General features: G+C 50.6%; 1 protein-coding gene across 1 annotated transcript; it reads left to right on the forward strand.

The window, feature by feature from the left end:
• The first annotated feature begins 5,384 nt into the window (after nucleotides 1–5,384).
• On the forward strand, nucleotides 5,385–21,854 carry Padi6 (peptidyl arginine deiminase 6). Its single transcript, XM_038335553.1, has 16 exons — nucleotides 5,385–5,476; nucleotides 6,052–6,229; nucleotides 6,582–6,654; nucleotides 9,116–9,183; nucleotides 9,874–9,985; nucleotides 11,960–12,085; nucleotides 13,634–13,803; nucleotides 14,024–14,127; nucleotides 15,066–15,177; nucleotides 16,711–16,818; nucleotides 17,008–17,162; nucleotides 18,534–18,690; nucleotides 18,770–18,893; nucleotides 20,130–20,200; nucleotides 20,888–21,049; nucleotides 21,621–21,854. Exons 1-16 carry the CDS (start codon nucleotides 5,385–5,387, stop codon nucleotides 21,852–21,854), a joined length of 2,046 nt encoding a protein of 681 aa, XP_038191481.1.
• Nucleotides 21,855–23,788: the final 1,934 nt, after the last annotated feature.

Raw genomic sequence — 23,788 nt, forward strand, 5'->3', positions numbered from 1 at the left:
TTTTGTTTTTGTTTTTGTTTTGTGAGACAGGGTTTCCCTGTAGTTTCTAGAGCCTGTCCTGGAGCTAGCTTTTGTAGACCAGGCTGGCCTCGAACTCAGAGATCTGCCTGCTTCTGCCTCCCGCCTGCTTCTGCCTCCCGAGTGCTGGGATTAAAGGCGTGCGCCACCACCGCCGGCATATTTATTTATTTATTATGTATACAATATTCTGTCTGTGTGTATGTCTGCAGGCCAGAAGAGGGCACCAGACCTCATTACAGATGGTTGTGAGCCACCATGTGGTTGCCAGGTATTGAACTCAGGACCTTTGGAAGAGCAGGCAATGCTCTTAACCACTGAGCCATCTCTCCAGCCTGTCTTTTCTTTTTTTAAGTACCCAGAGCCTATGGGTGCTGGGCAAGTTCTCTACCAATCAGCTACACACTCAGCCCTTTAAAAACACTTGCCTTGGAGCCCAGGGTGGTGACTCATACCTTTAATCCCAGCACTTGGGAGGCAGGGGCAGGCAATCTGTAAATTCACGACCAGCCTGGTCTGTGTATATTGAGTTCCAGGCTATCCAGGGGCAAAATAATGAGACCCAGGCTCAATTAATTAGCTAATTAATTAAAAATAAATAAATAGAAACCTATTCCTTGGACCCAAGGTACTTGAGTTCAAGCCTGACAGCCCAAGTTCAGTACCCAGAACCCGTGGAAAGGTAGAGAAAACTGACCACACGGAGTGTCCCGTGACTGCCACGTGCATGCAGTGAGTGGCGCTGGTGTGCCAGGACTCACACACCCTATGTACTAGTGAGAATAAAACCACATTCCTCCAGAAACTGGGGTATGGTTCTGTGTGATAAAACATGCATGGAACAAACGTGAGGGTCTGAGTTTGGATCCTTGGCTCCCATGTTAAAATGATAATGCCTGTAATCCCAGCTGGTCAGAGGAAAATCAAGATAAATCCACCTGGGGGCTCCCCAACCAGCCAGTCAATACACAAACTTAAGTTCAACAATTAGGCATTGCTTGTTGGTGTGTCGGGCTGCCTGGAACAGGGCCTGGAACACTGTAGGGATGATGGAATTTGGTGGAACTAAGCATAGAGTGAGGGCTGGCACAGCGCTCAAAAGACTCGTGTTTGGGGCCAGCAAGATGGTTCAGTGGGTACAACCTGAAGACCTGAGTCCCACCTCCCTTACGTTGTCCTCTGATGGCCACAGGCATGATGCAGCGTGCATTCTCTCTCTCTCTCTCTCTCTCTCTCTCTCTCTCTCTCTCTCTCTCTCTCTCTCTCTCTCTCTCTCTCTCTCTCTCACACACACACGCATGCACAAATATCACACATGCAAATACAATTTTTTTAAACCTCAGATTCTGAGAGGTCTGGAGATGAACACTTATATTCCCAGCACTCAGGAGGCTCAGGCAGGAGGATTATTGTGAGTTAAAAGTAGCCTAGGCTAGATAGTAAGATTTGTCCTGAACAGGATTCTTTCCTAAAATCTCTGCCCTGCCCACAAGAAAGGGATGGATAAAACCTGAGTCTGGCCATGAAATGGAGCAGCTGCTCCAGGGCCTGGAATTGTCTGAGTCAAAGCAACATTTTGTAGCCCAGAAAGGCCAGGGTCAGTGGGAAGCTACGCAGTAGACAGACCCCACAGAGGAGCGATCTGAGGTTGCAAAAGGGTAGTGGGAGGCTAATGGAGAAAGCAGCCCTGAAAGTGGAAGGACTGCTTCAGCCGGCCGTCGTCAGGGAGAAGGAGCTGCCTCCAAGAGAGCCAGGGTAAAACCCAAAGAGCAAACTACAGGGTGACCTGGCTAAATTCAAATGGAAACCAGGTGTGTTGGCCAGCTTCTCACTGTGTGCGAGGCCAGCACTGGAAAAGCAGAAGCAAGAGGGACAGGAATTCGAGGCCAGGCTCAGATGCATAGCGAGTCAGAGACCAGCCTGAGCCACATAAGACTCTGTCTCACAGGAGGATAGCTGCGATCATTTTAAAAGAGGAAGGCTTGTTCAACCTTCCTAACGCTGCTACTCTCATGTGGTAGTGACCCCCAACCCTAAAATGATGTGCATTAAACTTCATAACTGTAATTTTGCTACTGTTATGAATCGGGATGTAAATATGTGACATGCAGGCCATCTGATATGTCACCCCTGTGAAAGGGGTCGCAGCCCTCAGGTGGAGAACCGCTTAGTGGTTAAAGGCACTTACTGCTCTTGCAGAGGACCTGGGTTCAGTTCTCAGCACATATATAATGGCTCACAACTGCTTGTAACTCCAGTGCCAGGGCATCTGATGTGCCCTCTGACCTCCGTGGGCTCATGCACACATGTGGTGCATTTACCTACACTCAGGCACCTACACATAAAATAAAACCGTTGTAAAAACATTTTTTTTGGCTTTTTTTTTTTTTGGTTTTTGAGACAGGGTTTCCCTGTAGTTTCTAGAGCCTGTCCTGGAACTAGCTCTTGTAGACTAGGCTGGCCTCGAACTCAGAGATCCACCTGCCTCTGCCTCCCGAGTGCTGGGATTAAAGGCGTGCGCCACCACCGCCCAGCTGTAAAAACATTTTTTTAAGAGTCCATCACCTCTAGAGAGCACCGTGGAGTGGGGACAATGCCTTTAACACATTAAACAAAGCACCAGGCCTGCAGAATCCTTGAGCAGATAAAAGCAGATCAGATGGGTCTCAACAGCAACCTCTACCTTGCCCCATTACAAATAATAAGTGAAATTTGGGTTATTTTCTGAAAATTTTGCTTACAAAATTTAACCCCAGCCAATGATAAGCTGTCAGCCTATAACTGTGACCCAGGGCTTTTACAAAGCAATCAAATAATGTCCTTTTATCTCTTTATTCTCCCAATAAATACTGGTCTCTACCACCTCACTCTTATGATGCTAATGATCTCAGTTTGGTGTACACCCATGGACGGACTTCTTCCTTAGAGAAACTCTTGGTGTTGTTGATCTTTCTTTTTCTTTTCTCCCTTCCTTTCTCCTTGATACAGGGTCTCTCTATGTAGCCCTGGCTTACCCAGAACTCTGTGTTATAGACCAGGCTGGCCTCGAACCCAGAAATCTGCCTCAAGTGCTGGGATTAAAAGTGGGGCACATACATGCCCCACCGTGTGTGTGTTTGTGTATATAGCCTCATACAGCAGTGCACATGTGTGGACACTCAAAACGCTGAGTTTCCTCTGTCTATCATGTGTGTCTGTACACCAAACTCCACACATCGGGTTCGATGCCAAGTGTCTTTACCCACTTAGCCAGCCGACCAATCCTGGCATTTCTTTAACTTCATCAAGCCAAAAAAAAAAAAAAAAAAAAATCCCTTCATCTCACTCCCTTCCTCAGAGACTGCAAGGAAGGAACCGAGTCCCTCGTAGTTCTTGAGGACTTGAGACAACAGCAGTTCCACAGGGCTGGAAACAGAGTGGCTGTGAGGTTGGGCCCCTCGCTTTCCAGAGGTTCCCCACTTCCAGCTCCTACTGAGCTTCCAGTTTCTGCCTTTGCTGTCACTTGCTTTGTTTGCTTTCCTTTTGGGGTGGGGTAGTGGTGAGGGAAGGCAATGTCTTGCTAGTAGTCCTAACCTGCCTGACACTCCCTTTGTAGCTAAGGCTGCCCTCAAACTCACAGCCCCCTCCCTGCCCCCTCCTCCCAAGTGTACAGATCACAGGTGTGCACCTCGGAAGCCGGCTGGCAGCTGATACCATCACTCCTCAGATAGGTGGGTAGAAAGGAGAAACAGAGGAATGGAGGTGGCTTCCTCTAAGCTCTGCCCTGCACCAAGGTCTTCTGGGAAATAAGCTGGAGAAGTTTTTATATGGAGTCCCCTTAATTAGCCCTGGCTGGCATCCTATGCTTGAACCCTGCCAGTCTACCAAGTTCCAGGGTTACAGACATGAGCCACCACGCTCAGCTTTCAGTGAGGGAACAAGGGGAACTAAGCCTAGGACCTGGAGGAAGATACGTTCTCTATCAGGAGCTACACTCCCATCCACCCACCTTCTAAAAACTTTGACACACTCTTATTGAATCTTATTGAATCGCCCAATCGCTCACTCTGTAACGACAGGCTGGCCTACCTCGACTGGGTCTTTTTTCCCCTAACAATAAATGTTTACTATGGAATGCTATATGATAGCTTGTGGTTTTTGAAACAGTCTCATTCTGTAACCCAGACTGGTCTCAAACTCACAGAAATCCTGCCTCAGTCTGAATGCTGAACTGATTGACAGGCAGGAACCGCCACACGTGGCTTAGTGGTTTGACCTAGGTAAGCATCTCTGAAAAAGACCACGAAACTCCCTGATGGACCTGTCATCCCGGCAAGTTATTGCAGGACGTGAGAATGCTGACCCCTGTTTTAGCAATTTTAAAATTCACGATAATTATAAAATTTCCTTTCTGCTTTGTGGGCCTAGATGGACAACAGCTGTAAGCAGGGCGCCACAGATTTATTCCATGCACCAGCTGGTGCTACCCAGCCCCCGCCCCCACCCCTCTACCCCACTCCCACCCCATCCCTGTGCTGGCAGGAGACACAGCTGTGGGCCACTGTGTCACCTTTATCACTAGGAAAAGGAGTAGGCTGTCTGCCAGGACCAGGGACTTGCAGAGCTAACCTGCTTCCCCAACTGCTACCTTAACACTTTGTCAAGCCCCCTCCTCCATCAATTGCCAAGTAGCACACACCCTAGAGCCATGGTTCTCAGCCTTCCCAATGCTACAGCCCTTGAAAACAGCTCCTCATGTTGCAGTGACCCCCCCACCATACAATTATTTCGTTGCTACTTCATAACTGTAATTGTGCTAGTGTTAGGAATTGCAGAGTAAATATCTGATACGCAGGGTATCTGATATGTGAGCCCAGTAGGGGTTAAACCTACAAGTTGTGAACCACTATCCTAGAACCAAGACCCCAGCCTTGAGATGTAGCACCCCAATCACAGCCCCTTATGCCCTCTGGAGACCTTCACCCTGGCAACTCTAGCAGACTCTGCACGGTCTCTGTCCATGCGGGTTCCAACTTCCCAGAATGTCTCTTGCTCCCAGTAAAAGGCCAGAGCCCCAAGTGATTAGCCTCTGATTCCCTAGGGCTGCAGGGTCCACAGACAGCAGCTGCTAAACCTTGCTACTGACTGAAAGAGTCCCCTCATCCCCCTCCCCCTTCCCGTGCACCTCGCACAGCTACCAGGGAGAAAAGCAGGCTCACCTGGGTGGGATTGAGGCCCTGAACCCTTAACGAGGGGGCCGGACTGGGGCGTTCCTTCCCCTACTAAAGAGGAGGGCGAGGGGGCACGAGAGCCCTGTGCGGTTCGGTTACTCGGTTATTTGTTAGGTAAGGGCCACACCCAAGAGTGGCTGCCTCAGAAGCCTTGCCATGTCGTTCCAGAGTACCGTGAGCCTGTCCCTGGACAGTCCCACCCATGTCATTTGTGTGCTGGGCATGGAACTCACCTTGGACATCAGTGGGTGAGGCTTGGGGGCATTTGAAGGGGTACCTGTGCGGGTAGTCTGGGTAGAGTCCTTGTGCCCAGGAATCTAAGGTTAAATTTACTTCTCTCAGCTGAACTGGCTGGTCTCCAGGAATCTGGTTTGGTCTTCAGGAATCTGGTTTGGTCTCGGGGGGCCTTGCAGTCCCACTAGGATGCTGAGCTAATGCTTTCTTCTGCCCCTTGCTTCTAAGAGCCCCCTTAACTTTAGGCGTAGCCATGAGTAGGCCAGGGGATGTTTTCTTTGTGGTTTTCGCATTTTCTCACTCCGTGCATGGGAGCTGGGGCCTGAATATAAAACGAAGACTCGACCACTTGTGGGGCATTGGTGGGAGAGTGAAGTTGGGGCTGGAAATCTCAGAGAATGGATGGAGGTTCCAGGGTAGAGATGGTAAGAGAAAATCTGAAGACATTAGGAGCCCCCACATTTTACTGACCAGCTGGCCACATCATCAACCCCGTAAGACAAAGATTGGAGGGCTGTCCTTGAACCTTGCTGCCCCCTAGGTCAGTGCATCCCTGCGCCTCTAATGCGTGTTGTCTCTGGCAAAGCAGGTGTGCACCCGAGAACTGCGAGTCCTTCACCATCCGTGGCTCCCCCAGGATTCTGATCAACATCTCCAGCTCAGTCATTACTGGGAAGGGGGAGGCCGTGGTCTGGCGACCAATGGCCCAGCCCACGGAGGCACTGGTGAGGATGGTGTCACCCAGCCCCGCTGTGGACGAGGACAAGGTGAGTCGGGGAGGGGAGAAGGGTAACCATACCTACCCAGGTGATCCCACTGTGGAAACTGGCAAGCCTAGCTGAAGCCCATTGGTAACAGGTCAGCTGCAGCTGTCTGTGTCCAGGTCCTCTGGAAGAGCAGTCAGTGCTCTTAACCTCTGAGCCAACTCTCCAACCCCATCAGTGAGACACTCTTTAAGGTCCTCAGTGGTCGAGGTCCTTGGGTCAGCTCAGCAGCGGGTCACCAGAAACTTAATGTGCTAGAGCGCAAAGCCAACGTCAAACACTTAGACGCTGTCTACGGCTCTGGCACTGGGCTCCTGCTCTCAGCCCTTAAAGATTCTCCACGTTGTCTCCACAGGTGCTGGTCTCCTACTACTGTCCCGACAAGGAGTCCCCCACAGCCACAGCTGTGCTGTACCTCACTGGCATTGGTGAGTCTTGCTCCCTCTAGAAGCTGAAGCCGATCCAGCCCTCCTCTGGAGAGCAGGGCAGGTGGTGTCAAGCTAGGCAGAGACTGCTTGTGTATAAATGCTTCCCGTTGGATCCAAGGCATCCACAGACATGTTCCCTCGGTTTGGTGCCTCTTCCTTACTTTCTCAATTTCCTGAGGAGAAAGGCATCCAGAATCGACATGCGTTCTCTGCCTCCTTCCTCACTCACCACTGACGGGTCTGGTCCAAAGTCCTCTCCCTGTGCATCTCCACCCTTAGCAACTGATTGATCTAAGAAGGCCTTGCACTCCACATGGGTGCTCAGGAGGAGGGCATCAGATGCCCCTGGACTGGTGTAACTGGGTTACAGGTGGCTGAGATGCCTGATGGAAGCTGGGTACTGAACTTGGCTCCTCAGAAGCAGTAGCTTCTCTTCACAGCTGAGCCATCTCGCCAGCTCCATCTCGCAGCTGCTCTGTAAGAGCCTGTGATCACTGCGTCTTCTCTGCCTTGACCTGATGGTATTAGACACATCTGTTATCGTTCCCGATACACGTCACCTGAAACATATCAAGCTCGCTCCCTGATCTTCCCAAGGCCCTTTGCAGAGCCCTTCACCCCTAGCTGGCCACCAAATTGTACCAGGCTTGTGTCACTCATGCCTCTGTAGACTCCCAACACTCTCTACTCAGGCAGCCCCATAGATCCATGGGTATTGACTTCCCAACATAGCTTCTTAATGTGTCTAACTTAATGGATCCTAAGCAAAAACTGATTTTTTTCCTCTACCCTGCCCCAAGCCTATCAAATTCCGTGTAGGTTTTGTCCATGTGCATCCAGTGGTATATTCTGTCCTTGGAGGCCAGCAGGGCACTGAGCATCTCAAACTCTGGAGTTGGCGGGTAGTTGTGAGCTTCAGGTGGGCACTGGGAATTGAAGTCGGGTCTTCTGCACGAGCAGCAAGTGCTCTTAACTGCATCTGTCTGAGGCTAGTAGCTTCCCCATTGCAGCAGACACAGCTCCATCCTGGGTGTTCAGGCTTGGTGGCACCTTTCATCCTCTTGAATTCCACTCAGTCTAACATTTAGACACTGTAAACTTAGCTGGACCGCATGGAGTCCATAATTCTGTCCAGGCTGCTAGTTTCAATTTTTGCCCAGGTTTTCAGTGGGGGCTCCCAGCCTCTTGCCATTTCTGTGGGTCCAGTTTTGATCCCACAAGCAGAGTAGTGTATCTTTAGGAAGATGCCAGACGACAGCACCTGGGTTCCCAAGCTTTCTTCAGCTTCTCTAGGACCGAAATCAAATCCAAAGTCATGGCGGCCCACAAGTCCTCCATGAGTAACCCAGCTCCCTCTGACACTTGAGTCTGTTTTCCTTGCCCCTTCTATTTTTTTGGCATCAGTGGTTTCTTTGACCCTTGAACCTGCCACTTGTACAGCTTCCCCATTTCTTTTAGTACCTTTTACTCCAGATATTAGGATCTTGCTTGCCTCTCTCAGGGCTTTAAGATGTCAGTTTATAAGACTCCCTTTGACTACCTAAGACAATCACCTGGCTCCATTCTCTAGTCCTGCATCCCCTGGCCCATGTTACTGTCAATGAAAGCATACACACACACACATATACATATATACTATGTTCATCTACAGCCAAACTCTATGCATACTTAAAACACTGTGGACTCAAATGGCAGGTTTTACACACGGCTATCCCCTAAGCAATCAAGCTCACTGGGTAGTGGGGCACCATGCCCACAGATGGGTTCTGAGGGTACAGCGGCAAGCTAGGGCCAGACTTATGGCCCTGACCCTCCAGGCAGGAGGTGGCGCTTCACACAAGATCTAGGAGTGAGACTAAGGTAAAGTTGAAGGAAGTTGATCTGTGTAGGAAGGGGGTGGGCAGTGGGATGCCACAGGAAGGTAGTCCCCAGGAAGTCTTTGGGCAGAAGCCTCGACCCTTAGGTCCCCAAGGGATTCTGTACTGATCATTGTGTAGCTTCAAGTTCAAAGATTGTTCTAGAATGGTAGGGAGGTAGGTTCCCTGTTGGAATTGATTAGGAGGAAAGCTGGGAGGATGAGGTTACCTCGCAATCCATGTCTGAGCTCGAGTAAGGATAGGGGGAAGAGATAGCTACCTCCCTGACTTAGTCTGGGAACCAGCCTGCCTTTGAGAATACTGCCACACCAGGAGTGTCTAACCTGTGGCCCAGTCTAGCTATGGATACATCCTAATATAAAATCACACTCTAGAAAAATTGAGATTTTTTTTTTTTTGTCTGACTTCCTCTGACTTATCGCACGGGTCTCCAGCATGAATCTTGAAAATGCTGAACCTCTCAACATAAAGACACCACATAAGGCTTTCAAACAGCGTCAGAGGCTGGGCTTGCCCTGTGAGGACCACCAGAGCTTCTGGGCCGCATCAGCAGTCCAGGTGTGAGACCTTCTCCTTCCTTTCAGAGATCTCCCTGGAGGCAGACATCTACCGAGATGGACAGCTGGACATGCCAAGTGACAAGCAGGCTAAGGTGAGGCTTACCTGGTCAAGGGAGCAAGGCAGAACCCAAGGGAAGCCATTCCTGACCTCCAGGCCCATTTTTATCTGACCTCCAGGGTGTCTTTAGTTTTCACTGCTATACAAGTCAAGGTTAATAAGATCGACTTCTGACTTACTGAAAGACAGCCAGGTGCGGTAGGATGTTTTTCCAGCATCCACAGAGTAGAAGCAGAGAGATCAGGTACTGAAGGCCATTCCCAGATAACATAGGGAATTCCAAGCTAGCCTGGAATTCCCGTCTAGAAACGAAACAGCCAGATGTGGTGGCACCTTCCTGTCATCCCAGTATTAGGATGGCAAAGGCAGAATGATGGGTTTGGGATGCCCTTCAAGACCTTGTCTCAAGACAAAACCAAAATAGCCAGGTATGCAGCGGGCATTGGCCTGGTTATATAGCCAGCCATAGCAGTTAGCGCTCTCCCCGCTGGACCGCTAGGGTACACATCTCTTGCAGCAGGCCTCTGTCCCAGCATTCCTGAAACCGGGTGGCCACTTGTAACCTGTATTTAGCTTTTACTCACCCAGAAGCCTTCTACTGTCACAGGTCATCGTTCTCAAGCTGCCTCCTGGGTCTCCAGGGACCGTCAGGACTAAGCTCTGCACATGAGAAGCAGGGGGTTTGCTTGTCTCTTTCCTGCCTCAATGTTCCTGTCTATTGCAGAAAAGATGGGTGTGGGGCCCGAATGGCTGGGGAGCCATCCTGCTGGTGAATTGTAATCCTGGGGACACAGGCGAGCCTGATGACCAGTCCAGTGATCAGGAGGTCTCCAAAGGTACATCTTCCATGTCCCCAATCTCTATGGAGCTTTGGCCATTCCTCAGTACACATACAGGTCACAGCTGATTCCTCAGGGCTGGCTAAGTTTTTTTTTTTTTTCCCATAGGCTGGTGTAGTGCCTCGTAGGAGAGCATTTGCTTAACATGTACAAAGGCCCTTGGGAGACATTACTGACATACCAAAGGATTTTATGCCTTGAAGCTGTGTAACGAGGCCATATGGTTTCATACAAAGATGTGTGTATAGCTTTTAAAATTATTCATAAGCTGGAGAGATGGCTCAGCGTTTAAGAGCACTGGCTACTCTTCAGAGGACCTGGGTTCAATTCCCAGCACCCACATGACAGTCCACAACTGTCTGTAGTTCCATTTTTTTAGGGGATCCGACACCCTCACACAGACATGCCAGGGAGACAAAATACCAATACATATAGAATTTAAAAATCTTTCTTTAAAAAAAAAAAAAATCAAACTGGTCATCATGGCACACTCCTGTAATCCCAGCACTCGGGAGGCAGAGAAAAGCGGATCTCTGAGTTGGAGGCCAGCCTGGTCTACAAGAGCTAGTTCCAGGACAGGCTCCAAAGCTACAGACAGAGAAACCCTGTCTTGAAAAACCAAAGTATTCATACATGTATGTGTCTACATGAGTTTATATGCACCACATATGAGCTGGAGACCTTGAAGTCAGGACAGCAGATCTCCTGGAACTGGAATTTACAATTGGTTGTAAGCCACCTGAAATGGATGTTAGGAGCTAAACCCAGGTCCTCTGGAAGAGCAGCACATGCTCTTAACCTCTGAGCCATCTCTTCAGCTCTTCTGTAGGTGTTTTTTTTTTTTTTAAGATTTATTTTTTTGTTTTGTTTTGTTTTTTCGAGACAGGGTTTCTCTGCGGCTTTGGAGCCTGTCCTGGAGCTAGCTCTTGTAGACCAGGCTGGTCTCGAACTCACAGAGATCCGCCTGCCTCTGCCTCCCGAGTGCTGGGATTAAAGGCGTGCGCCACCACCGCCCGGCTAAGATTTATTTATTATATATACACTGTTCTACCTGCATGTATGTCTGCAGGTCAGAAGAGGGCACCAGATACCGTTACAGATGGTTGTGAGCCACTATGTAGTTCCTGGGAATTGAACTCTGATCCTCTGGAAGAACAGCCAGGGCTTTTAACTGCTGAGCCATCTCTCCAGCTCTTTTGTATGTGTTTTGAGACAAAGCTTTTGCGTAGCCGTAAACTTTAGTTTTTGTGTGTCTACCTCCCGAGGGAATGTGTGCTTCACCACACCGTTTATATGTAGTGCTAGGGATCGGACTCCCAGGGCTTTGTGCACAGCAAACACTCTTATCAGCTGAGCTACATCCTTTGTCCCATGAAGAGAACTTTTTTTTTTTTAAAATAGAGTATTAGGTATACAATGTTCTGCCTACATCTATGCCTAAACACCAGAAGAGGGCACCAGATCTCGTTACAGATGGTTGTGAGCTACCATGTGGTTGCTGAGAATTGAACTCTGGACCTCTGGAAGAGCAGCCTGAGCTCTTAAGCCCTGAGCCATCTCTCCAGCCCTGAAGAGGCTTAATATCAAACACCAAACACCAAACTCATTATTTCCTGGCTGTGAACGAGCCTCATTTTGCCATCTGGGGGGTAGAAATGAGAAGCTGACTTCGCAAGGTGGTGAGAATCCTTGATCCCATAGAAGGGATGTGGGAACCTCTCTCCAGTGAGTAGGAGCCTTCAAGGCCTGGGACCAGAGAGCATCCCAGGGGCCAAAGGATCTCAGATAAGTCTTAAAGTTTGACATGAGAGCTCACCTGTCATCCCAGCACCTGGGAGACTAAGGCAGGGGAATCAGAGTTCAGCCATGCTGGACTACTAAACAAGACTCGATGCAATTTCTACCCCTATCCCTGCTGCTTACTTTCTCATCCCCGGAGCCTGTTCTGAGCCTGTTCACCCTTTTGCCCAGAAATACAGAACCTGTCTCAGATGACCCTGTCTGTGGAGGGTCCCGCCTCTGTCCTTAAGGACTATTGGCTGGTCCTCCACACCTCCAAGGAAGAGGCAAGCAAGGCAAGAGTCTACCTGCGCCAGAGTAAGTCCCAGCCCTACTCCACCTTGGCATGCTAGTCAACTGGTGGCCCTATACCGCCTTTAAGAGGGTGCCCAGAATCTAGAGTTGCAAGTCACAGGCCAGATCTATGTTACAGGGCTGTCTGACTGCTATCTTTACCAGATAATTTACACATTCTACCGTGGGTTAGCCATCCCGTCCCGTTGTCTACCGTGGGTTAGCCATCCCATGGTAGACAAGGAATGCACTGTGTGCCTGGTGACTGCAGAGGCCCACAAGACTGTGAGGTTCTTTGGAAGTGGAGTTAGATGGTTGTGAGCCTGCCACATGGGTGCTGGGAAGCTGTGTCCTCTGGAAGGAGCTGGCTAATGCTCTTAATCACTGAGGCATCTCTAGTCCGGAACCAACTTCTTAACCCAAGACCCCTCTATAGCAAATCTTTAGGATCTAGTAGCTCAGAAGCCAGAGTGGCAGCCATCATGGTGCATCCATATGGGGATGGCACCCAATCCCCTGCTCACTCCCCAGGAGGCAAGTAGCATGTGCTGCTTGCTGTCCAGGTTGATTGAAAGCCTGGGGAAAGGGACCAAGTGGAGGGGTGGGTTTGTGGAAGGGTGCTAGTTTTAACTTCCCATAACTGGCCTGGATGAACGGCTCTAGGAGCAGTGAGAATTCTGAGTAATCATTGACACCAGGGAGAAGCTTGGTAGCGCAGTTGACGGACAGTTTCCAATGAGAATGACAGTTGGAGTCTGTCTACTATAAAGACAGCCTGATAATGTCGCCCTCTACCTTCAGGGTCTCTTCTATTCTAAAACTGAACTAGGTTTGGTGGTGGGAGCAGGGCACCAAAACTCTAGGTCCCTCCAGAAATGTCTCTGCAGAGTCATCCATCCATCCGTCATGTGGCTGGCCAATATGCCGGTGGGGCTGCCAAGCCCGTCTTTGTATACTGAGTGTCTTGCCTTTAGGGACTCCTACAGTTCTTCCCAAATGTAGGATATGTGAGTTCAAGGACGCAACTACCTACTTGGTTCAAGTTGGATTCCCGAGAATGGGTTCTCTAGCGGAGTTCTGACTCCTAGCGTGTCTGTCAGAGGCCTTCACAAAACGTTGCTGCAGAGGCTGGGGTGGTAACTTGGGTCGGTAAAACCCTTGTAATCAGGAATTGCCTGAGTTCAGTTGCCAGCACACACATAAGCCTAGGTGAGGCGTGGCTTGCCCCTGAAACCCCACAGCTGCGGGAGGTAGGTGGTGGAATCCTTGGGCCTTTCTGGCCAGCCACTGTTGTTGAAACAGTAAGCTCCTGGTTCACTGAAGGAGACTTTGCCTCAAAAACAGTTATTGAGGACACCTCTGTCAACCTCTGGCCTCCACATGCATGTGCATACCTATGCAAACACATACAGTACGGTGATGGTGCATGAAGTGACTCATGACAGTACTGACAATGTCGGAGCCCTCAGCTGTGATGTCAGAATGGATCACAAGCCTGTTACGCGTGCCCACCTGGACTGGCAATAGCAACCAGACAGCTCTAATAGCCACTCACCCCCTTATCTCTCCTAGAAGACACCTATAAGCTGGTAGTAGGACCCAACAAGCCTGTCCATGTCCTGGCTCCCTTTGAGAATGGAGGGAAAGAGACCTTCTACATAGAAGCCCTGGAGTTCCCATCCACCAGCTTTACAGGCCTGATTTCCTTCTCTGTGTCTTTAGTGGAAATGTCTCATGACCAGGTATGCCGCCAGGTCAGCAATGATCCCTTGGGCTCAGAGGAAGAGAGCCACAGTGCTAGGCAGGACACCCAGGAGTATGGCTCTCAGCACAGCTGGGGGATGTTACAGAAAGCTGTGCAAGGCAGTGGACTCCAGGGATGGGTGGAGATCAGCTGCGGACCCAGGGATGGAAGGGGGCAGATGGAGCCAGGTCACCATGGAGACCTGTCATGTGTTGCAGTTAATCCCGGAGATACCGCTATACAAAGATTCAGTAGTGTTCCGGGTGGCTCCTTACATCTTCACTCCCAGCACCCAGATACCGCTTGAGATTTACCTGTGCAGGTAAGAGGCCACCCAGGAGGGGGTGTCACTAGCATCCTCTCCTCCCCCAATGCTGGACTAGAATCCCAACTAGTACACTTCCCAATTGTGACTTCCTGGTACAGCCAGCTCTTGCGGGTCCAGTTGTTAAATTGGATGTCTTGACATCACCTTCAAATGTCACTTGATGCCCAAGGAAAGGATGTCCACTGTGGATCCACAAGTCTTCATGCCTTGAATGAAAACACTAAAACCCTAAGTTTTGGGGCTGGAGAGATGGCTCAGGTTAAGAGCACTGGCTGCTCTTCCAGAGGTCCTGAGTTCAATTCCCAGCAACCGCATGGTGGCTCACAACCATCTGTAATGAGATCTGGTGCCCCTCTTCTGGCCTTCAGGGATAAATGTTGGTAGAACACTGCATACATAAATATTAAACAAGTTTTTCCAAGTGTGGTGGGATGCAGACCTAGAACCCCAACACTCGGATGTCAGAGGCAGGCCAGTCTAGTCTACAAAGCAAGCTCCAGAACACTGTAGTCACAGCGCCCCATCTCAAAAAATCAACCCAGGCATCTAGATGTCCCCATATCCCTACACCCCACAAATCAATGACATTATTGGTCATCCATCGTGAGCTGCCTAGTTTCTGGCAGCCCTGTTGGAGCTACAGTCGTCCAATGGTTTGAGCAGAGTCCACATAAGGGAAAAAGAGCGTGTGCATGCAGAGGGGATCAAAAGGTGTGAACCGGTGTGAACAGGGTTGGGATACCACCAGTGGCCAGCATGGTCTAGGCAGAAAAAGTCCAAGCTATGCTGGAGTAGGGACAGGGACAGTGGTTCCATTCACCTTTGTGGGCAGAATGTGACCCTCTCCCTTGCCTCCCCCCCCCCCCGGGATAGGGAGTGTGACGGTTTCAAGGACCTTGAGGAAATCCTAGTGGGCTTCTCTCTTGTGGCAGGGAGATGCAGCTACAGGGCTTTGTGGATACAGTGGCCAGGATGAGTGAGAAGAGCAGCGTGCAGGTGGCATCTGTCTATGAGGACCCCAGCCGCCAGGGCAAGTGGCTCCAGGTAACTGACCCCACCTGGGGTGCCCTAACTGTGGAGGAGGGGCAGGGAGGCTTGGCACACGTCACAAGATGACCTTAACCGTCAGACAGCAAACCACTGCAGCTCGTCAAGGATAAGCCTGGAGTCCAGCCCCCTCCAGATGCTAAGCTTGTTTCAAGATCAACTTGAGACCTCAGTTGCAAGTGTTGGAGCTGGGCTGTGGGTCAGGCCTTGTGCCTGGCCTAACAGCAGGACCAGAGCTCGCTCAGCTTTGGTTCTGGAAATCCTGCACCAAGCACATCTGAGCACTTACCAGAGGCTGGTATGCCACCAGGGGCTAGAGATGAATTAAGAACAGATACCTCCAGCCAGACCCAAGCTCTAAGTGCGGAGAAAAAGAAGGGAACAGACAGGACAGCCTTAAGCGGGTCACTTAGGTAGCCGAGGAAACCTTTAGGTGGGTTATAAGCCAGGCTCTGCTGTGGCTGTGATGGGGGTGTGGGGCACCAGGTCTTTGGGTGGCAGTGCCATTAACATGGAGGTCGCAATGTGAGATGTGCTTGGGGGGAGTGAGGCGTGATAGGGGCAGGGAAGGGTTGCACCATGGAATAAGAGACCCTTCCAGCAAAGTACAGAAGCAAACTCAAAGCAAGGCGGGCCCGGTGGTGGTGGCACACACCTTTAATCCCAGCACTTGGGAGGCAGAGGCAGGTGGATCTTTGAGTTCTAGGCCAGTCTGGTCTACAAGAGCTAGTTCCAGGACAGGCTCCAAAGCTACAGAGAAACCCTGTCTCGAAAAACAAACAAAAAAAGTAAGGCAGGGGTGACACTTTAAGGTATAGCTGAATTGAAAGGTCAGTAGCAGGCTGGGCAGTGGTGGCACACCCCTTCAATCCCAGCACTTGGGAGGCAGAGGCAGGTGGATCTGAGTTTGAGGCCAACCTGATCGAGGCCAATTCCAGGACAGTTAGGGCTGTTACAGAGAAACCCTGTCTCAGAAAAAAGGGAGAGGGGGCTAGGGATGTAGCTCAGAGTCCAAGTTCAGTTCCCAGCATCCTGTAAACTGGGGTGTGAGGTGGTACATACGTAATCCCAGCACTTGGAGACAAGGCAGGGAGGATCAGGAATTCAAAGCCAGTCCTCTGCCACATAGAACTTTAAAGGCTAAATGAGATGCTGTCTCAAAAGACACCCCTCCCCTTCTACACGCACACACCGAAAAAACGAGTCCCTTGGCTGAGAAGCAGGAAACCCTGGTGGTGGTGGTGGGGTCTTACTAGAAGGGCATAGGGCAAGTCAGATCATGGCGAATGCCTACAGATACCAGAAACAATTGACTTGTAAGTAGAACTTGACAAGACCTGTCACTGGGATGGGATTGGAGGTTCTCGGTCTCAAACTGGAAGGTGGAATGTGTTGGGTGAAGCCTCTGGGAAGATTCTGAGGGCTGAGCAGGAGCTGGCCAGAAGGTTTACCTCTGGCTGCTCCCAGGGAAAAGGGTAGCAGAAGAGGAAGCAGCTGAAGAAAGTTCATCTCCCTCTTTGTCTTGTCCAGGATGAGATGGCTTTCTGCTATACTCAGGCTCCCCACAAGACGGTGTCCTTGGTTCTTGACACCCCTCGGGTTTCCAAGCTGGAAGATTTCCCCATGAAATACTCACTGGTGAGGTGCTGGGTTATGTTCCATTCTAGTGAACTCCTCAGATCTAGTGTTGAGCTGGGATGATGGGATGCTGGGGGTGGGGTTCCAGGTAGCCTCTGGGGGAAAGATGTGCATGGCCCTGACAGGAGACAGGGCCTACATCCAGGGCTTCCTGTATAACTCTCCTTTCCCTGCCGGCTCCCCTCCTAGAGCCCTGGTATTGGCTACCTGATGCACCAAACCGAGGACCATGGAGTGGGCAGCTTGGATTCCATCGGGAACCTGATGGTGTCCCCACCGGTCAAGGCTCAAGGCAAAGACTACCCGCTAGGCAGGGTCCTCATTGGTGGCAGCTTTTACCCCAGGTGAGGTGGGAGGCCAGCTGGCAGGTGACCAGCTGTCTTAAAGGGAAAAGGCCATCACCCTGGTCCCAGTAATTCTCAGTTCCCCCTCAGCAGGCCTGCTCTGGATTCTTTTTGAGACTTCAGGGTACTTGAGCCTTTGGTTTGTGGTAAGATTGGGGTTAGAAAAATCAAGATTGGGGGCGGGGCTAGAGACGTGGCAGTTTGGGGTGCTTGCCTAGCAAGCAGGAGGTCCTAGGTTCAGATTTTTCCTTGACTCGTGTCTTTATGGATTTGAGGCCAGCCTGAGCATGTGGAGCGCTGTCTGAGTAAAAACTACCCAAAAATGTCTTTGATTTTCTTGGGTTTAAATCCAACTAGGCTACTGACCCCAAACACATGACTTTTTCTTTTCTTTCTTTCTTTCTTTTTCTTTCTTTCTTTCTTTCTTTCTTTCTTTCTTTCTTTCTTTCTTTCTTTCTTTCTTTCTTTCTTTCGAGACAGGGCTGTTTCTCTATAACCATTCTGTCATGGAACTCACTTTGTATACCAGGCTGGCCTCAAACTCGGAGATCCATCTGTCTTTGCCTCCCAAGTGCTGGGATTAAAGGCATGCACCACCACCCCCTGGCTTAGACATGTCTTTTACAAACATGGGTTTGGATTGGTGGTATTAACCCTAAAAACCAGGAGATCATGTAGTCTGGGGTTCAATCAGTTAAGACCATGTGATTTGGACTTGAGCTAGGTCACAGTAAGGGCTACCACAAACACACACCCCTCCCTAAATTTTGTGTTTGAGAACCATGTACACACGTTACACTCAGGACAACCTATAGGTAGTCAGTTCTCTGTGTGGGTCCTAGGGAGTCAATCCAGGTCCCCAGGCTTGGCAAGAAGTACTTTGAATGTGGCTGACGGTGGAGGAGGACTGAGAAACCAAGGACAATGGCGATGAACTTGGACTCTTCAGCATGGATGGGCTCACTGTGAGCCTTGTCAGTTTGGTTGCTCACCTTCCTGGACTTAGGGGGAGTTGGGAGGACCTTGGACTTAACATAGTGAAGGGAACCCTGATGGCTCTTTGGCCTGGAGAGGGAGGGAGTGGGGGTATGGGTGGAAGAGAGGGGAGGGAAGGGGGAGGAGGAGGGGAGGAAATGGAAATCTTTAATAAAAAAATGAAAAAAAAAAAGAAATTAAAGATTTCCAATAAAAAAAAAAAAAGAAGTACTTTTATCTTCTGATCCAGTTCATTGGCCCAGAGTAAGGAATTTTTTTAAAGCCGCCCTACCCATTGGCAAAAGCAGTCCGCAGCCTGGAGGTAGCCTGATTCTCAGTGGATGGTGGGCAGCTGCCCTGAGCCACACCGTCTCAAACACTGTTTCCATCCTCCAGCTCTGTGGGCCGGGACATGAGCAAGACCCTGCGAGACTTCGTGTGTGCCCAGCAGGTACAGGCTCCTGTGGAGCTCTTCTCAGACTGGCTGATGACAGGCCATGTGGACGAGTTCATGTGCTTTGTCCCGGTGAAGGATAAAAATGGTGACAGGAAGGTTTGTGTTGGGCCGGAGAAGGGTACATCTGCTGAGCCTAGGGATCCCCACAGTGGGTGACCCTCATCTCCCTTCCCAGGGTTTCCGTCTCCTGCTGGCCAGCCCCAGTGCCTGCTATGAGCTCTTTGAACAGAAGCAGAAGGAAGGCTTTGGGGATGTGACCCTATTTGAAGGAGTCAGAGCAGAGCAGCTCCTCTCTAATGGTAAAGTGACTTCTCTTCACCTAGGAACTGGGTTTTTTTGTTTGTTTGTTTGTTTTTTTTTTTTTTTTTGGCAAGGTTTCTCTGTATACCCTGACTGTTCTGGAACTTCAGCTCTGTAGACCAGGCTAGCCTCAAACTCCCATCCACCTGTCTCTGCCTCCTGAGCGCTGGGATTAAAAGCATGAGCCACCGCCACCTGGCCACCCTAGTACATTCCAGAGCGGTCCTCAACCTGTGGGTTAAACGATCCTCTCGCAGGAGTCCTGACATGCAGGATAGCTGATATTTACATTGATTCCTAATGGTAGCAAAATGAGTTATAAAAATAGCAAAATAATTTTGTGGTTGGGGTCACCAGGACATTAACTGTATTTAAGGATAGCAGCATTAGGAAGGTTGAGGACCACTGGTCTAGGGTCCTTTATTTGTCATTCTTGGTGGAAGAGGGCACAGGAAATCCTAAGAGGTGGTGGGATGGCCATTGTTGGAACATACCACACCAGGAGAGATCACCCTACTATCCAGGCAGACCTGAGATTCTGCGCCACATTAAAGTGACTCCATTCACCCAAATTGATGCTATATGACCTCCATGAGGGGCCACAGGGCTTGGTGGCATGGACACTTCCAGCTCTCCCTTAAGGGAACCCACAAAGGTGTGCCTCAGGCCATCTTCTGACCTAAATGTGTGAGGGGACGCAAAGGGACTGACTTCGCCAATAACGAGGTGGGGGCATCAGGGCATTCTCTCGACCTGGATTAGAGACTCTGTTACCACCCTTCTCCTGAGTAACGTTCTGTGGTAGGGTCCAGGGACACCTTGTCTCGGGGTGAGAAGTCATGGGATACATACCAGAAGGCAAAGGCTGTGTCGCCTCTGAGCTGGAACCTGAGGGAATGAAGTTTGGGCCTGATGATCACTGCTAGAAGGTTCCTGGTATACACGGGGGGGCGCGTTAGCACAGAGGGTTGAGGTGCCCTGAGTTGAGGCGCGGCTGATGACTCCACACTAACACACTCTGAGCTTGCTTCCCCCTCGAGCCAGAGTGGCTAGTGGCAGTGAATCCTGCCTGGGTTTTCTGGTGCTGTGTATCTTGATCGGCATCAGATATAAGATGCTAGACCCAGGTGTGGTACCTGAGGCTGTGACAATGCAGTCACTGGTCTGAGGATGCCCCACTGGCTGGGTCATGTTGGGCATTGATCTGTCCCTCCCTGGTCTCTTCCTTTCCACAGGGAGGGAGGCAAAAACCATCTCCCAAATCCTGGCCGATGAGAACTTGCGAAAGCAGAACGAATATGTAGAGGTAAAAGCCTGAGGCGCAGGACTGTCCCCATGGTGCTGGCACCACAGGGCTTGGGGAGTACAGGCAACTGCCATCCCCAGATACAGACCTCGGGGCTGCAGTGGGGTGCTCTGTTCACTAGGTCCTTACAGCTCAGACCAAGAACATACCATGCCACGGTGCGCTGGTGCCGTGGCTTCTGTAGAACCAGTGGGGACCACCTGCCCTGGCAGGGTGGGTACCAGATGGGCCTAGGGCAGGTGGTTTGATGTTATTTCAAGCTGAAGTTGGATACCAAGGGTGTTGGCATCAGCAGGGATGGGCCCAAGGGAAGGGTGTATTGAGTAGGCAGGAGTGGCTGCTTAGATCTTAGGGAAGGACCTGAAGAGTTCTGTTTCCCACAATTCCCACTCTGCTCCTCTGCTCCCAACTGCTCACCTGCAGGAGGCTTTGACACTAGTGGCCACCCAGCAAAGACGAGTGAGGGACCCTGGCCTTTTCTGAATTCTCAATTCACTTTACCTTAGGACTGCTATACTACGCGTTAGGGAAAGGCTCGCATGGCCGACAGGGTTCCTAGTTCATGGGATTTGAGCCAGATAGAAGCTGCTCTAAGGACTTCTCTGGATCTGTGTAGCATCAAGCGGGAGCTCCTGCCTGATAATGCTTACATTCCTGCTGTCTCTCCCTGCCTTTTCTGTGCTGCAGAAATGCATTGGCCTGAACCGCACCCTCCTAAAGAAGGAACTGGGCCTGGTGGAGAAGGACATCATTGCCATCCCGCAGCTCTTCTGCCTGGAGCTGCTGACAAACGTCCCCTCCAACCAGCAGACCACAAAACACTACGCGAGGCCATTCTTCCCTGACATGGTGAGGGCTACTGGGCATGGCTGGTTCAAACACAAGCCAGTGCTGCTGGTGCATTGGCGGCCATGGTGCTGGATTGTTATCAGATGGTTATAGCCTGAAATGGGAGCGTGATGTAGCCCGCAGGTTCATGTGCCTAGTACCAAAGCTGCTATGCATGGGTTAAGAAGGATATCAAGGAACAAAGCTAGGTGTGGTGGGAAAACTCGATTACTGGAGCCCCTGGGGTCGTAAAGCTGCCTGGGATAGGGTTCAGACAGGATCAGAACAAATAATCCAGAGGCAAATAGGTAAGCTGCTAGTCAGAGGGAATTCTGTGTTTTTCAGGGAAACATTGGCAGGCACTGGACAACTAAGCAAAAGTGGATTGATTTCACGGAGATTGATTAGAGATGCCTTCATGGACATAGGCTTAAGTTTGGCTAACCCTAGGAGGGATGCGTGGTTTTTCCCTGTATCGAAATCTATGCTCCTCCCACTCATCCTCCCTCTCACCCACCCACACCCTAGAAGAGCTAGGGATAGCTTTTATTTCTGGGTCCTGGCCCTGCCTGACCCTAGTTCTATCTTACAGCTGCAGATGGTTGTATTGGACAAGAATCTAGGAATCCCCAAGCCTTTTGGGCCCCTAATCAAGGGCACCTGTTGCCTGGAACAGAGAGTCTGCGACTTACTGGAGCCCCTGGGTCTCAAGTGCACCTTCATTGAAGACTTTGACTGTTACCTGACCAACATGGGAGATGCCTGTGCCTGTATTATTATCCGCCGGGTGCCATTTGCGTTCAAGTGGTGGAAGATGATCCCCTAAGCCCTGGGTCCCAAAGCTGCCAGTTCCTCCCCCTCCCACCCAGAGTGAATGGTCTTTACCATACTTAAGCAGTAATAAAGCAGTAATGGCATGTGATTCCTGGTGCTTAGGTTGAAGGGAAGGGGAAGCTGGAAGGGTGGGGCCCCTTGGATCTACCAGCTTGATGGCTCTGGAGGGAAAGGGAAGTGTGGAGAGAGGGGGGCTTTAGATAACTACAGAGCAAATAAAACAGGTTCTGAATGCAGCTTACGGAAGCTGCCTGTGTTTGGAGGAGAGGGCTGCTGCAGGAGCTTGCCCCACTTGGGCAGAATGCAGCCCCTAGCCGCTGCTCCTTTTGAGTTTGTAATGGGCAATACACCTGGGCTTACCAAATGCTTTGGATTGATACAGCTAAACCACCAGATTGGGGAGGGCACACTGGGGAGGACTCAGCCTGGTGTGAAGACCCTAGAATGAGGCCAATGCTAAGACTTGTCTGGCTGGGAAGATAATCCCAGAACCTGACTGCCCTGAACATAAAGCCCCCATGGTACATCTACACCTTGGGGCTCCACCGCCCAATTTGTGTGGATGAGAAAACCTGAGGGCTGATAATACAAAATCACTTGTGACCCCCCCCCACCATCCACCTCTGAAGCTTTTTTTTTTTTTTTTTTTTTTTTTGAGACAGGGTCTCACGTTGCCCAGACCAGCCTTGAACTCCCTACATAGTCAAAAAGAGACCTTGAGGGCTCATGAGAGATGGCTTAGAAGGTAAACCTCAAGTTTGGTCCCTAGGACCCACACAGCGGAACAACGGATTTCCAACTTCATGCATGTAGGCGCACACGCAAATGTAAACCCTTTGCCACCCTCATCCTCCTGCCTCCTTCCTACACAAGTGCTGGCCTGTGTATAACTTAACTATGGTTAACAGCAGGAATGGGGCCGGGCGGTGGTGCATACATCTTTAATCCAAGCACTCAGGAGGCAGAGGCAGGTGGATCTCTGAGTTCGAGGCTAGCCTGGTCTACAAAGCAAGCTCCAGGACAGCCAGGGCTGTTACACTGTTTTGTGAGATGGTTTCTCTGTAACAGTGATCTGGCGAGTTGCACAAGCTCTCTGCCGTGAAATGACAGGCCTAGCACTACTTAGGTGCACCAAGGTCAGGCCCTGGGACTCCTGCTTTCCAGGAGACAGCTAGGGAGGAGCTGGAGGTGTGTGGATTAGAACATTGGCTGCTCTTCCAGGACACCCAGACTCAGCACCCACATGGCAACTGATGACTAATTCTAGTTCCAGGGGCTCCGTCTTCTGGCCTCTGGGGCACTCACTACATGGTACACGATGCACACACACATGAAGGCAAAACACGTAAAAATTTTAAGCTTAGCTTACTGTCTTATGTTTGCTCTGCCCACCTCTGCTGACCTGGCTCCTGACGTCTGGGCTCTGCAGCTGTTGTCCCTGTCTCGTGCCCGGACAAGGCTGCTCCTTAGAACTCTCCCACGCTGTAGTCACCAGGAACCAGGGTCCCTAATGGGGCAAGGGTGTGATGGCAGGTCATCTGGGGTCCCTTTGTCCTCGTCCTAAGGAGCTCCAGTGACATGAGAGAGCTAGGGAGGCTTCTCCACCAGCCGTCAGCAAGGACCAGGCCTGGTCGTTCCTGGAGGGGTGTGGGGGCGGATGACTACAGCCTTTCAGCAGAGGTTCCCTGTGACCAAGTGTGTCAAGTGACTACACCTCATTTCCTCACCCTCAAGACTGCTGATGTATGTTGCAGGAAATGACAGCCAGGATGTGCAGTAGCCCTCAGGGACCTCGGTTCAAGCTCAGTTCCTGTGGCGGGAAGACAAAAGGCTGACCTCAGCGCCCCCTGGTGGGTTAACTGGCCAAACTGAAGCAGCCAGATAGTCTTAGATGGCTTGTTCTTAATGTGGGGTTCCCTTCTCATA

Source organism: Arvicola amphibius, chromosome 6, assembly GCF_903992535.2.
Source record: "Arvicola amphibius chromosome 6, mArvAmp1.2, whole genome shotgun sequence".
NCBI classification, from domain to species: domain Eukaryota; kingdom Metazoa; phylum Chordata; class Mammalia; order Rodentia; family Cricetidae; genus Arvicola; species Arvicola amphibius.

Excerpts from the sequence above, each read along its gene's own strand:
- Padi6 (XM_038335553.1), top strand. The coding sequence starts at position 5,385 with ATGTCGTTCCAGAGTACCGTGAGCCTGTCCCTGGACAGTCCCACCCAT. Across the intron at positions 9,184-9,873 it reads CAAGTGACAAGCAGGCTAAG|AAAAGATGGGTGTGGGGCCC; the intron begins GTGAGGCTTACC and ends TGTCTATTGCAG. Across the intron at positions 16,819-17,007 it reads TCCCCATGAAATACTCACTG|AGCCCTGGTATTGGCTACCT; the intron begins GTGAGGTGCTGG and ends CTCCCCTCCTAG.